The sequence below is a fragment of the Panthera uncia genome, chromosome A2 (assembly GCF_023721935.1).
Source record: "Panthera uncia isolate 11264 chromosome A2, Puncia_PCG_1.0, whole genome shotgun sequence".
Classification (NCBI taxonomy): Eukaryota; Metazoa; Chordata; class Mammalia; order Carnivora; family Felidae; genus Panthera; species Panthera uncia.
This window is the reverse complement of record NC_064816.1, coordinates 113,528,218-113,543,749: the sequence shown is the minus strand read 5'-3', so window position 1 is coordinate 113,543,749 and position 15,532 is coordinate 113,528,218. Positions and strand designations below refer to the sequence as shown.

At 42.8% G+C, this 15,532-nt stretch overlaps 1 protein-coding gene across 3 annotated transcripts in view; it reads right to left on the bottom strand.

The window, feature by feature from the left end:
* The window catches only part of SNX10 (sorting nexin 10), a 73,562-nt gene that overhangs the window by 19,842 nt on the left and 38,188 nt on the right, over nt 1–15,532 (bottom strand). For all 3 annotated transcript variants that reach the window (XM_049641625.1, XM_049641624.1, XM_049641623.1), the window contains exon 2: nt 10,561–10,607. In XM_049641625.1, coding sequence (XP_049497582.1) covers nt 10,561–10,584 — 24 coding nt within the window. In that variant the 5' untranslated portion in view covers nt 10,585–10,607. The remainder of the gene's footprint in view (nt 1–10,560; nt 10,608–15,532) is intronic.

The window sequence follows — 15,532 nt, the reverse complement described above, 5'->3', positions numbered from 1 at the left end:
ATATTCTATAATTCAGATGGGCCTCCCCTCCCCCACCCCGCAATTAGTAGGAATTAGTGAAGTTTCGCCGTACATCCAGCTATGAATAGCACACCCAGGAAGCCAAGGTTCACCTATAATCTCTTAATTAGACGCATCCCTCACGATGCTGCCCACCATCCTTCAAAGGAATGTTGACAGCTTGTCAGCCGCAGAGGACAGTTCCGAGTTCCACACCTACAATCATATGGATTTCCTCTGAAAATTGCTTCAGCAGCAGCAGTCAGTCAATTTAATAACCTTATTAAACACTTTAATGACTTCTTGGGCCTAATGACTGTATCTAGTGTGGAGGAAGAAGCCAGGCAGAGTAGAATTAAAAATTTAAACTAACTGATCCCTACTGTTCTCCATGTGGGAAAAGGCTTCTGAAGAAAGAGAGACTGCTAGACTCTTTGAAAATCTAATTCCTGTGTTCTCTTATAATAATCGCTCTTTGATTGTAATGCATCCTGTCCCCCACCACCACTGCCCCAGGTTCAACCTTTGTCTATTTACTCGTCTACCTTGTCTTCTCTTCCTTAGCCCTGATAGGAGATGAAATTAACAATAAAAATAACTGTATTATATAGAGCACTGTGACAAGCGTTTTACATATGTTTTTCTTTAATCTTTACAACAATTCTAAGGAAGCGGTCAATTAATTATCTGTCCCATTTTACAGATAAGGAAAGTAAGGCTTCTAAAGCTTAATTTAAGCAACTGGCCCAAAGCCAAACAGCCAACAGGCTGAGCTATTGGCCATTTCAATATTCAAACTCAAAGCTTGTGCTCTCAAACATTCTATCTAGCGGTACTTTTGGCAATGATAAATCTCAGATGATTTCCATCTTCTCTGTAATTATTTTGGAGGGAAAATATTATCTTTGTTGCTCTTAGCCAATATCAGTTCAAACAACATGCTCTTCTCAAAGGCTTTCTATTCCATTTTTATATTTCTAGCCCCAAGCACCGTAGTATAGTCCTCATGAAATGTTAGAAAATTAATCAAACAACTGATTACAGAGATGACTCAAAAACAAAGAATGTAGATTCTGTATGCTGAAAATTACAAGATGCAGTTGAAAGAAATCAAAGAAGTCTACATTTCTCTGTATATGTCTACATAAGTATATGTCTGTACTGCGTTCATGTATTGAAAGACTCAACAGAGTAAAGAGATCAGTTCTCTCCAAACTGATTTATGGGTTTAATGCAATTCCTGTATAAATCCCAGTAAGATTTTCTGAAGACACAGATGAGATTCTTCTAAAATTTACATGGAAAGGGACAGACCCTAGAATAGCCAAAACAATTTTGAAAAAGTACAAAAGAGTGAAAAGAATCCCCCTGCTGCAGTAATCAAGACAGTACAGTATTGGGAGAGGTACACAGATCGACAGAACAGAACAGAAAACCCCGAAATAGACCTATACAGGGATGTCCAACTAACTTTTGACAAACGTGTAAAAACAATTCAATGAAGGGGGCGCCTGGGTGGCTCAGTCGGTTAAGCGTCCGACTTCGGCTCAGGTCATGATCTCGCGGTTTGTGAATTTGAGCCCCGCATCAGGCTCTGTGCTGACAGCCCAGAGCCTGGAGCCTGCTTCAGATTCTGTGTCTCCCCTTCTCTCTGCCCCTCCCCTGCTCATGCTCTGTCTCTCTCTGTTTCTCAATAATAAACAAAAAAAAATATTTTTTAAATAAAAAAACAATTCGGTGAAGTATAGACAGCCTTTGAACAAGTGGCTCTGCAGCAATTAGACATCGACAGGCCCAAGATGAACTTTGACCTGACCCTTGCACCTTCCACAAAAATTAATTCAAACGGATCATATATTTAAATGTAAACACAAAACCATAAAACAGTTAGGAAAAAATATGAGAAAATCTTTGGGTCCTAGGCATAGATGAAGAGTTCATCGACTCGATACCAAAAAGGATAATACACATAAGGAAATGGTTATACAGTGGACCTCACCAAAACTAAAAACCTTTCCTCTGCAAAAGACCCTGAAAAGAAGTTGAAAAGACAGATGACAGACTAGAAGAAAATACTTGCAAATCACACATCCTTCAAAGGACTTGTACCTAGAACATATAAAGAACTCTCAAAACTCAACATTTATGTGGCACCTGGGTGGCTCAGCAGGTTAAGCGTCTGACTCCTGATTTCAGCTCAGGTCATGATCTCAGGTTCCTGAGTCTGAGCCCCACATCAGGCTCTGTACTGACCACGAGGAGCCTGCTTGGGATTCTTCCTCTCCTCTCTCTCTGTCCCTCCCCACACAAGCTCTCTCGGTCTCTCTCAAAATAAATAAATAAACTTAAAAAAACAAAAACAAAATTCAACATTAAAAAAAATAAAGAGTTCGATTAGAAAATAGGCAAAACACACACAGAGACCTTTCGTCAAGGACATATAGATGGCAGACAAGGACATGAAAAGTGGTATAACATCATTAGCCACTAGGAAATGCAAATCACCACCATAATGTGACATCACAGCACCTACCAGTTTCTGGGGGTGTTATCCCTATAGTCTATGTTAGCCATTTTGATAGGTGTGGGTTTTTTTTTTTAATTTTCACTGTAGCCTAGCTTTGTAGTACAGGAAGCATAACCTTGTGCTAATTGTAAGAATATTTACTCAGATTACAAAAAGACAAGACAATAAATCAGAACCTCTAAGTGCTAATGAAGAGTAATTTTTCATAGCCTTGATGAGAATTTTCTATCACAAAAATGAAAACTTGTTTCATTATGCGTTCACTTTCTCAGGACTTTTTTTTTCCTATTCCAAAGTATGTTTTACATGCTTATGTGTTTAAACTAAGGATTCATTCATATTTTCATTCATTCATTCATTCATTCAACTAAAGAACATGGACTCTGTGCTAGGCACTGTTCTAACTTGCAGAATTTAACCAATGTCTTATTCACCAGTGTTCTGTTCAGGACTCTCACATAACAATCTCAAAACTAATATTTAACCCATTTTGCACACTACATTCTTTACAAATAACAAGCTTGAAAGGCAGAAGGAATGCATCAAGTGAGCTTCCTATTTCCTAATAACAGTTATGACAAATCACCTAAAGGAATACTACAAGGGATGTTACTTTCTACTTTATAGCTTGGAGGGTGTTTAAATGCCATGCTCTGGCAGTTTTGAATGATGATTTTTAAGAAAGCTTTTATTACTTTAGGAGAAATAACCATGGATAAGATTCACTTAGACCTGCCTTTTGTATGACTTATAACAGTTCGTGATGTTGCAAGCTTTTTTATACAAGTAGGGTTCAAAATTAAGGAGAGTTACCTTTTGTATCTCGTAATACATTAGGAAAAGTGCAGTGGGAAAAAACTCATCTTTTGCAGTAAGAAGTAATTGCCAACCTGTATTAAACTATACCACAGGACACAATCAGCAAAATCCAGTTTGTGAAAATATCTACTGAACAAAAAGATGTAGTTTCTTCAACAAATTAATTACAAAAGGGGAAAAAGGCAGAATAACAGACTGTAAGCAAAACAGTAACTAAATGCAGTGTGTGGTCCCTATTTGGATCATAATGAGAACTAAATATATACATTCCCCCTACCCCCAACAGAATCCAAAAAACTTGAACACTGACTGAAGATTTGATGGTATGAAAGAATGCTAATTAGTTAAGGTGTAATAATCTGGTTTGTTCCTAAGAAGGGTCATTTGTTAGAAATGTATACTGAAATATTTACAGATGAAAATACACAACGTCTAGAATTTGTTTCAAAGTAATTCACTGCCTGGTCCCACGAAAAAATGAATATGGGTGGGGGATAGCTTGGTCATGAATGAACAATGTGCTAATTGTTGAATCCCTAGAATAATGTAATGAACCCTTGTGTACCTCTCTGCTTTGTGTACGTTTAAAATTTCACAATGAAAGGTTACAATCAGAGAAAGTAAAAGGGAAGAAGGGAGAGAGGAAGGGAGGGAGAGGGAGGGGGGGTCATCCTAAGATGACTGCTTTATGAAAAGGAACAAATGTGGCACCTGAAAGTGAAAGCAAGTCAGAAACAGAGACCTAAAATGTTAACCATTTATTCAACATTTATTGACACCATTAACATAATAGCCTAATACTTATCTACCTTAAAAAATAAGATTTTTTCATTCCTATAAAAATAAAACATGTATGTAATTAAAGAGAGATACATAAAATTTCAAACACAGATGAATACACCATGAAAATGAAGTCCCCTACATGCTGGACGCCCTGCTTTTTGTCTACCTAGTGAGGACTTTTATAATTTTTATATTATATATAGATATAGAATTGGCATGTGTATGTATATATATTTAATTTTAACACAAATGGGATAATATAAATACTGTTTTGTATCCTGCTTTATTTACTGCACAATCTTTTAGAAACCTTTATATGTTGAGCATATATAATTCAATGTAATTTGCTTCAAAAGTGTTAATTTTAGGGGCACCTGGGTGGCTCAGTCGGTTAAGCATCCGACTTCAGATCAGGTTGGGATCTCGTGGTCTGTGCGTTTGAGCCCCGTGTCGGGCTCTGTGCTGACAGCTCAGAGCCTGGAGCCTGCTTCGGATACTGTGTCTCCCTCTCTCTCTGCCCCTGCCCTACTCATGCTCTGTCTCTCTCTCTCTCAAAAATAAATAATAAAAACATAAAATTTTTAAAAAACAATAAAAGTGTTAATTTTAGCACAGTTTTGGATATACAGAAAAATCCCCACTTATCTCACATCCAGTTTTTCCTATTATTATATCACACCACACAGGCAAAGAAGGAAAAAAAAATTTTGTTTGGCGGAGTAGGAGAGCGTTCTGTCTTGTCTCGTCACTTGCCTTCAAAGTCCCCAGCATCACAGGACCCAGGTGGAAGGCCTGCTTATGGGATATTCTTTAATGACATTTGCTGGTTCCAGCCCAGTCAGTTTCCAATCAGTTTCCCAATAAGGAAAGTATGCTTTCCTAGAGCGAGCCCAAGAGGTTGCCATCAGTCAGCAAAAGCATATCCTGAGCATGTAAATGTTAAGTTTTGAGGCAACACATCCGAAAGAGCAGCACATCCCTGGCATCTTTCCGTGTAGGGCCCTGTCTCCTCCCTCGGCGGCAGGGTCCTCATGGTCCCTGGAACTCTCCTGGGCCCACTTGGATCCGTTCCATTCAGGGTATCCACTGCCACAGAGCTGAGGATTTATTGCCACTAGGTGTCAATACTGGTATTTGCCGCTCTACCCAGAATCAAGTATGTACATTTTGGAGAAAAACGCTCATCCTAAAGGTATACATTTCTCAAGGTAGAATTCAGTCATCATGATCCAGGAGAGCAGAGGAGATATACATCCCATCCCCCACACCTACACCCACAAAAGGGGTTTCGGCCCACCCTTCCAGTCATATCACAGAGGCTGGACTGTCCCATTTACATCACGTGAGCCCTGGGCAGAGGAACAAACCCAGTGCCCTGGAGGGACCAGAATGTGGGACGTCATGAAACACTGTCCGGCAGGAGGGAACTGTTTATTCACACATCACAGAAGAGGAGCTCAACGTGGCAGAGAGCAAGGGCCTTTAGTGACGCAGAAAAGCCAAACTGCTCACTCTGGACATTAGAATAGAAAAAGAACAAAAATGCCTGACTCCACGAAAGACAATCTGAAACACGTTTCCTGACACAGCCACCTGCCTTTTCATTAGGATACTGGGTTCTGTCTCATTAAACAGAAGAGTTGATTCAGTTGAGTCCACCTAATTATTCTTATTAAAATATGTAACCATAATATTTTAATTGTAAATTAAAGTTGCATGCATGAATGAATCTGAATTCATTTTAATTTTACAATGGCCCAATGCCAGGGCCTTTTTATGGGGAAGATCCATCAGCTTGCATACTGTTCTCCTGGGAATCCAAACCAATGTGCAAATGGAATATGTTTAACTAACAAGGGAAACTCTCGCTCCCTGTTCTCCTCTCTCTAGATTTATTACAATAATAAAGCTATTTTAACAAGAGAGACTAGATTTGGTTACCCACCCCCCACATCTATAAAAATTTTTTTTTTTTACCAAACTTCTAGGCTGGCTCTATCAGTTAGGTAGAACCAACATGTCCCTCTTAGGCCATCTGAATTTTAAACAAAGGTAGTAAATAGGTCTCACTTCATGTGCCAATGTCAAGATTAATTAGGAATGTCTGCTATGGGCACTGAGTGGAAAGTGCTTACACACACACTGATTCCTTGGTCTAGATTCTAGAACAATCAGTGACACTACATTCAGCCCTTACATACGCAGTCAGGTGGGAAATGAATTATTTCCACTGAACAACAACCAGGCACTAGGATATTGAAAAGCTCAGCCAAAACCTTCTCCACTTCTGACCACACTGACTACAGGTTAGGTGGTGAGGTAAAAATACCTTTTTATAATTGAGGCTTTAGGAAAGCCTCTTCTTGACTTCTAAGCGGAGGCCTGAGGACAAGGAGGAGTTAGCCACTCCACTCAACATGGAGTGAAGTCTGGGGGAGGAGAGATTATCCAAGCAGTGGGGAAAACATCTGTGAAAGCCCAGGGGCCCAGAGGACACAGAGCATTTGAGTCTGCAAAATAAGCTCCAAAATAAGAAGTGAGAAGTGCATCGGGGCAAAGGGAGGCACAGAAGATGAGCCTAGAGAAAGAAGCAGGGTCCAATTATAGAGGGTCTTAGTCACACATTTAGGAGTTTTAACTTTGTTTAAGAGCAATGCCATTAGAAGCCAGGAGATCATTCTGGCCACAGGGGAACAGTGGACTGTCTGAGCAACACTACATTACAATACATCCAGAACCTGGCCCGGCTATGCTCAGTTCTTGCTGACAAAGGCTAACATAAATTTCCAAACATTAAATCTCTCTCTTCTTATCATACTTTTTTCCTTTTCAGTTGAAGGACTTTCTAGTTTAAAATTCCTTAATTTTATGGGGCGCCTGGGTGGCTCAGTTGATTAAACGTCCTCCTGTTGGTTTCAGCTCAGGTCATGATCTCATGGTTTCATGAGTTTGAGCCCCACATCAGGTTCCATGCTGACAGGGCAGAGCCTGCTGGGAGTTTTCTCCCCCTCTCTCTCTGCCCTTCCTTTATTCGCACACACTGTCTCTATCTCTCTCAAAAAAAAAATAAACTTTAAAAAATTACTTTAAAATTCCTTAATGTTATAATATTATTATTATGTTTATTTATTTTTGAGATAGAGAGAGCATGAGCAGGGTAGGGGCAGAAAGAGAGAGGGACAGAGGATCCAAAGCAGGTTCTGTGCTAAGAGCACAGACAAAGTCAGATGTTTAACCGACTGACCCACCCAGGCACCCCAATGTTATAATATTATATAATTATTTATAATAAAGGACTTTTGCAAGATCAATAAAACACTTTCTTTATGTAGGTGGTTAAATTATTTTTCGTGTTGTAGTTTTTATTAACTGAAATGCGTTTGTAATCAAAATCAAGTGCTTAAACCAAGTAAAAAATTTAGAAAATTAAAAATTAAGAAATTTTTGGGGCGCCTGGGTGGCTCAGTCGGTTAAACGTCCGACTTCAACTCAGGTCATGATCTCGCAGTCCGTGAGTTCGAGCCCCGCGTCGGGCTCTGGGCTGATAGCTCAGAGCCTGGAGCCTGCTTCGGATTCTGTGTCTCCCTCTCTCTCTGCCCCTCCCCCGTTCATGCTCTGTCTCTCTCTGTCTCAAAAATAAATAAACATTAAAAAAAACTTTTTTTTTAAATTAAGAAATTTTTAAGTAAACCCTCTAATTGGAAAAACAGTCTTTGTTGCTTTCATTGGCAGTTTTCCCCCCTACGAGAACTTTTTTTTTTTTTTTGAGAGAGAGCACAGGTGCACACAAGTGGAGGAGGGGCAGAGAGACAGGGAGGAGAGAGAATCCCAAGAAGACTCCAGGATGTCCGTGCAGAGCCCAACACGAGGCTTGGGGCTCAATCCCACAAACCATTACATCATGATCTGAACCAAAACCAAGAGTAAAAAGCTTAACCAGCTGAGCCACCCAGGCACCCTTCTCCCCTAAGAGAACAAGGTTTAAAATGTGCCTTTGGAATGTGCCATCAATCGCATAGTCTCACTCTCTCGGCACTGCCTGCCCAGTGGTCAGGACAATGCAGGTGGTGTAGTGAAGAGTTTACCTCACCCAGAGAGAGGTCTGGCCTCTGCCCTCAGCTACTGGGAGGTGATCTCTAGGCCCCTGGAACATCCTGCCTGACAGGAGTACCTTTGCCAGCCTGGGCTTTGGCCACCAGACAGTCCAACAATGTGCATATGATGGGAGTTCAGTTGTACCAAATGCAACCTCTGGAGGAACTGGAGACTAAAGATATTAGCCTGACCCCAGGAGGAGTAGAGACTAAAAGGCAGCCACACAGGAGGACGCCCGGGTGGCTCAGTCGGTTAAGCGTCCGACTTTAGTTCGGGTCATGATCTCACGGTTCGTGGGTTCGAGCCCCACATCGGGCTCTGTGCTGACAGCTTGGAGCCTGGAGCCTGCTTCATGAAGATTCTGTATCTCTCTCTCTCTCCCCCTCCCCTCTCCCACTCACGCTCTATCTCTCTCGTTCTCTCTCTCAAAAATAAACATTAAAAAAATTAAAAAAAAAAAAAAAAGCCACACAGGGAGTATGTGACCGAGCCGCAGTAAAAACTGGACACCAAATGCCCTGCTGAGCTCCCCTGCACATATCCTCACACATCAATGGTGGGAGCGTAACTCCAGCAACTCCATACAGAGAAGACGAGCAGGAGCTCCACATCTGGATGCCTCCCCAGCTCTGTCCTCTGCATCCCTTCCTTTGGCTGGTTCTAATTTGTGTCCTTTCCCTGTAATAAACCGTAACTGTATCATAGCTCTCTCAGTGAATTCTGTGAGTCTTACGAACTATCAAAACTGAGGATGGTTTTGGGAATCCCTGAAATTGTAACTGGTGTCAGAAGTGACAGAAGTCATGTGGGGACTTGTAGTTTGGCCAACTTCACAGAGAAGGTATTTCCTGAAATAAGCAAATAAGTATTTCCTGAAATTTCCCAGTGTTGTTTAATATAGAGACAAGAGAGAAGTCCTGGTATTATGTGAGGTTACCTCTGTGGGGAAGATAGGGGGGACTGATGGAAAGGGCCACACAGCACTGTCTGGGGTGCTGGAACCACCTATAGCTGAGTGTGGTTACACAGGTGTACACATAAGGGATAATCTGTTGTACACGTAAGATTAAGGAATTTTATGCATTTTACTGTTTATATGTTATACCCCAAAAGTTAAAAAACACTGTCTTTGAAAACAGGAGAGCCAAAAAAAAAATGTAAAAAAAAATAATAAAAAGAAAATGCAGGAGCCCAGCCTGGAATTAAAGGGTAGAAGTGAGCTGGAGTAATTAGAATATGAACCCGGGGGCGCCTGGGTGGCGCAGTCGGTTAAGCGTCCGACTTCAGCCAGGTCACGATCTCGCGGTCCGTGAGTTCGAGCCCCGCGTCAGGCTCTGGGCTGATGGCTCGGAGCCTGGAGCCTGTTTCCGATTCTGTGTCTCCCTCTCTCTCTGCCCCTCCCCCATTCATGCTCTGTCTCTCTCTGTCCCAAAAATAAATAAATAAATAAAAAACGTAGAATATGAACCCAAAGACAGGGCTGAAAGTAAGGATGTGAGATCTAGCAAAGAAGCCTCTGGAAGGATTCTCTGAAATGGACTTCTTGGATTGTTTAGTGCTTTAAACTTGGACAAGGCAAACTAAGGACCATGTGGCCGTGTGTGTGTGTGTGTGTTGCGTACTCCCTAACAAGTCCCTCTGCCACTGTTCAGTCTCATTAGGCTCACCCAGTGACAAAGTGTGTGATACAGGAGTAGGCAGGGTAGGACAAATGGGTACTCCGAAGAGAGGCCACTCAGCAAAGGGTTGGTGTGGTGGTTACCCTACCCTCCGCCCAGTCAGATAAAGCTCAAGAAGCCAGGACTGGAGGCCTGGGAGGTGAGACTGGGTTCAGGAAAGAACAGCGTTCTCTGAACCGTGTGAAAACAAGCCAAGAGATCTGAGAGGTAACAAGCCAAGTGAAAGTGAAACTAATGGCAGACAGTTCCCCTGGGTCATTACCAGAGGTGGGGGGATTCACTCATGAGGCAAGAGAGTAGAAAACCAAGAAAGCAAGAGGGAGACTGTTCAAAGCAGAGGGTGATAGTCAGAGCCTGGGAGAAATCTGAGTCATGGAAAAAGATATTTTTATAAGCAGTGGGTGGAAGTGAGCAAGGAGCCAGCTCAGTCACTGGAACCAAGGAATGAGGGCCGAGGACGCATCGATGTTGGGAAATGGGGGCAGCGGGGGCAGTGAGGACAGGAGGGCAGGTGTTTTGTTCTGTCGTTAGCCCTCCTCTAGGATGCCCTGAAGTATCGTGACTCTTCACCACAGACTGATGGTTACTGAATGAAGAACTAATCCGCAGTGAGTCAAAATGCATGGATTATTTATCTTTGGATTTGTGATGACATACCTCTTTCTGTTGTTCTGGAAACATCTTCAGCACAGGATACAATCAATCTGAAAAATAAGATACCAACAGTCAGTGATTTGGAAGCAGAAATGTCTCTCATGGCCTCCCACCAAAATCCTCCAAGGGAAAATGTCTCTGCCTACTCAGTCCCTGAAAGATGAACCTCTGCTCCTCCTCCCTCCTATCCACTGCTGACCAGACCAAGGTGAACATCAGACTGATGTTTAGGACATGGCAAGTCTCAGGCAGTTGGATGCTGACAGGCGCTCAAACCCGAAGGCCAGGCAGAGTGTAGCTACAGGTGAAGCCTTGGTAAGTCAGAGCCTGGAGGTGGGGGAGCAGGGTGGCCATGGGGGGCCGGCAGAGGATGCCCACTGGCAGAGAAATGGAGACAATGGAGATGCCCAGAGAGAGCCACTGCTAAGAACAGCTCTGATGGCTTTACCGGCAACCAGACATTCAAGGAACGGGTCATTCCTGTGACATCTGAACCACTTCAGTGTTCAGATGAGAAACGGTGTGGGCCCCAAGAGGGATAAAGGTCAGCACCTTGATTCCAGTCAGTACAACCAACCTGATGGGTCATTCCAGGCCCTGAAGGTCCCTTGGATTGTCTGCTGGATTTTAAACCCCATTTATTACATAAGCTCATTGAATCTGACACCTGCTCTCTGTCAAAGAAAATTAAAATCCCCTAGCTGTATCCCTGCACACGTATTCTTACGACAGAAAGGTGGCTATGACTGTGTCATCACTGTCTGTCTTTATTTTGACCATAGGTGTCTGGGTCCATTTTCCGGATACTTTTTACCATCCACAAAAATCTCCTGAGCCTCTACTAACATCCTTGGGACTGCAGGGAATATAAGGAAGCGAGAACCCTAGCTTCAGCCTCCAGACCCACATGATGTTGCTGATAAGATGCCGCACAGCAGGCAGAGGAAAGGACCTGCTGCAGGAGGAGAGTGGACTGCACGTGAGTGGCTGGAGAGTTTCCAAAGGGAAGGCAGTTCCTGTCACCTGGGAAACACAGGAGGACCCATGGAGAACACAGGAATGTCAGCATTCACGGAAGGAAGAGGGACCTCCAAGGAACAGGGGTGGTAGCAGCATGCACAAAGGAGGGAGAAAAGCATGATGGACAGTCAAGAGAAGGTGGGCAGGCCAGTTCCACTGTGGGAAAGGGATGGCGGGGGTGGGCCAGGTTGCACTGTTGCTGCCAAAAAGATATGCCCAGGTCCTAACCTCCAGGACCTATCTAGAAAAAGGGTCTTTGCAGACATAAAGAAGAATCTCAGATGTGATCATCCTGAATTATTGTGGGTTCCGAATACAATGACAAGTGTTTTAGGAGAGACAGAAGAGGAGAAAACCTGCACACAGAGGGGAAGCCGTGCAAAGATGGAGGCAGAAATTGCAGAGGGGCAGACACAAGCCAAGGACACCCGGAGTCACCAGAGGCAGGGGAAAAATGTCCCCCTAGAGACTCCAGAGGGAGCACGGTCCTGCCAACACATTGATTTCAGACATCTGGCCTCCAGAATTACAAAAGAATAAATTTCTCTTGTTTTAAGCCACGAAGTTTATGGTAACTCCTTTTGGCAGCCATAGGAAACCGATACAGAAAGGGTCTGCGGGGATCAGATAGAAAAGACAGGCTGGGGTCGTAACTGTGGAAGGGGTGGGAATTCATTTATTCACTCGGCAAATTTACTCGGCATATTTACTCGGCAAATATTTATGGCACTCCTACTATGTGCCATGTGCTGGGCTAGGAGTGGGGCACACAAGGGACTACAGCATACACCGGAAGCTCAGAAGATGACTTTATAACCATAATGTGGAAGGGAGAGGAAAGGAAAGGACACCTGTTTCAAGAACAGAGGGACAAAATAGGGGGTGGAGTGGGGAGCTGGGAAGGCTTTACTGAGAAAATGGCACTTGAGCTGAGACCTAAAGGATGGTGTGGTTTAGCGTGGAATGCAAAAGGAGAAACATTCTGAGCAGAGGGACTGGCATGTGCAAAGGGGTGGAGGCTGGGAGGAGCAGCTAGAGGGCCGGGTCATTGAAGGGGTTCCCGCATTGGATAAAACTTACACCAAGAGTTGCATCCATCTCAGGACGGGTCTCGTTTCCTACACACCCTGCAATGCACCACACAGCTGAGTCTCTGCCCAGGTGGGTCTTCTACTCTCATGCCTTCACCCCTTCCAGACCCCCCTGCAAAGCTCCAGTCCTTTTCCAGGATTCTGCTCAGAAACCACTTCCCCTCTTCTTGTCCCAGCTCTCTGCGCCATTACACAATCCCCTGCCATCATGACCCTCATCTGCATCACAATATTTATATATGCTATCTATATGACCCCAATTGAGTCAATTTCTCCAACAGAGTGTATCTGTGCTTTCCTGTGTAATCAAAGGAAATGTGTAATCTTCTGTGAGGGAGATGTGAGCATCCTCACCTTGCAAGTAAGAAAACAGAAGGTCAGAGGGAACAAGTTGTCCAAGGTCACACAGCCAATGACAGAATTCCAGTCTACTTTCAACTCAAGCCAGTCTGCTTCCCGACCCTGTTCTTTCCATTGCCCAAGGTTGCACCCATGACTGTGTCATATGAACCAATGGGTCAAAGTTTGGGTCTTAATTCTCCTTAAAGGGCTTGAGCTTTTCCCACCCAGACAGAAGGACTCTGCAACCCCAATAGGGTGCCAGCCACCCCGAGATGCTACATACCAAGTAGCACAGAAGTAGGAAACTGAATGTTTAAACCAGTTCCAGAACTTCACAGAGAACCACACAGTCAACCTTTAATATGGAGAGAGGTGGGGGGGAGGGGGGTAGGACTTTCATTTTTTACTCTATATACTTCCATATTGTTTGAATTTTTCCAGGTAACACAAATTCATTTTATACTTTTTGAAATAATGATGGTTTAAAACAAACACCATAATTCTGTCAGAAGTAGTGACTCTAACATAAATTATGGAAGATTTTTCTTTCATGTGAAATAAATAGCAGATTTGAATTACAAAGAGACAGTACCTTTATAACAGAAACTATCAGCTGGTACTAGACCTTGCCATGGCATTTACTAATGAAGAGAAGGAAATTAACTGCTAGCACAATAGTATGGTTTGAGATAAAAGGCCAGTTGTCTATAATTTAGCAAACCAAAGCCGCTAATGAGAAGCTGCCCTCTGAAAACACGACACCCGCCTGGTAGGCTATAATATTATTAGGTTTGTTTAGATTTCTAAATTCTCCAGACTAGCCCATGTGTCTTTCGTAATACTGTACATAGAGAATTCTTGCCTCACTGGAAGATTTTCATTCCAACAACTGTGGAAGTCTGCCTCCAGCTGACCATCAACAAGACTGTCTTTGGAGCGCTGGACCTCCCCACCACCGATGGGGAACCACTGCACATCTGGATAATCACCCACTGAGATCCATGATCTTTCCTACTTACCTTCCTAGAGAGAATTATTAACTGCCCCCACTATTCTGAACAACAGGGATGACTTCTCAAACTTGTTCAGGCTAGAATTAGGTACACAGAGATGACAGAGATATGGATTGTCCCCCTACTGGGAAACATGGCGGCCACGGAGACTCATCTCAGAGACTCAAAATGTATCTTCACAACTCTATCACTGCCTTGAGAGTATGATTTGCCAAAACCAGAAGCTTCAGGAGAAAACCGCCTCCATTTTCCACCTTGGAATATTTCTTCTATAACATACAAAATGTCTGGAACCAAGATAGAATTCTATAGAGCAGGGATGGCAAATCTTTTCTGTAAAGGGCCAGATAGTATATATTTGAGGTTTTTCATGTCAAACAGTCTCTGTTATAACTATTCAAGTCTAAAATTTGTAGTGAAAAAAGCACCCAGATGCTAAGTAATCCAACGTACACGGCTATGTTCCAACAAAACTTTTATCTACAAAAACAGGCAGCAGTAGTTTGCAGACCCTACCTATGGAGAAATTAAGTATTGTGTTTTCAATTCTATACCTTACTGAAGCCCTCTCTTAGATAAACAGGAAAAAAAATTCACAATGTTAAGCGTGGTCTGTATACCCATGGGCAGTCTCTTCTCTGACAAGCAAACTACTGACCGAGAGTCTGTAGACCATATACGGGGCCGGAAAGAGAAGGGATTACGTACTTTTCCCCATGGTGAAATAAGCAACACAAGTATGGTTTACGTCATTCTCTAAAATGAAGATGGGGGTGGGGGGAGTGAGCTTTTAGTACCATAGTTTTGGGTTTTCTTACCACCTCTTGTCAAAGGCTGATTAACCCAACAAATTTGTTAATCATGAACTAGGTCAGAATTTGTATCAAAGGCACAAGGACATTCTAAACAGAACAAAACTGGTTTTATCGAAGATCTACACAGAGTCATTGACTCACTGTAACAATATACAATTTCGTAAACCAAATAGGTATGTTTTTCCATATTTCCCACCCAGAAGCCAAGAGAAATCTCATGTGCTCCTAGCAGAAAGTACAGGTAGATTTTTAATTAACCTCATGGTGGGCAGGGCTCTTCTAACAGTAATGGGACAAGGGTATATTTTTTATTAGGAAACAACTTTTATAGCTTTCTTTTCTTTTTCTTTTCTTTTCTTTCTTTCTTACTATTTATTTAGTTAGTTAGTTAGTTATGTTAGAAGGAGTCGTCAACCCTCAAACAAAATACACTTAACCTCTTCTCCCTTCTGCAGGTGTGCTCAGGTTCCAAGAGCTGGGGCTTGAGCCTGGAGACAGGCCCACAAGCTGTGCATGGAGGAAGCAAACAAGTAACAAAGATACCACCTCACCTTTCTGTTAGGTCTCACCATTTCACCTTGAAACTGCTTCTTTTTTTTTTTTTTTTTTTTAAAGAATGTGTGTGAGAGAGAGAGAAAGCAAGTGGGGGACAGGGGCAGAGAGACAGAGAGAATCTTAAGCAGGTTCCACACTC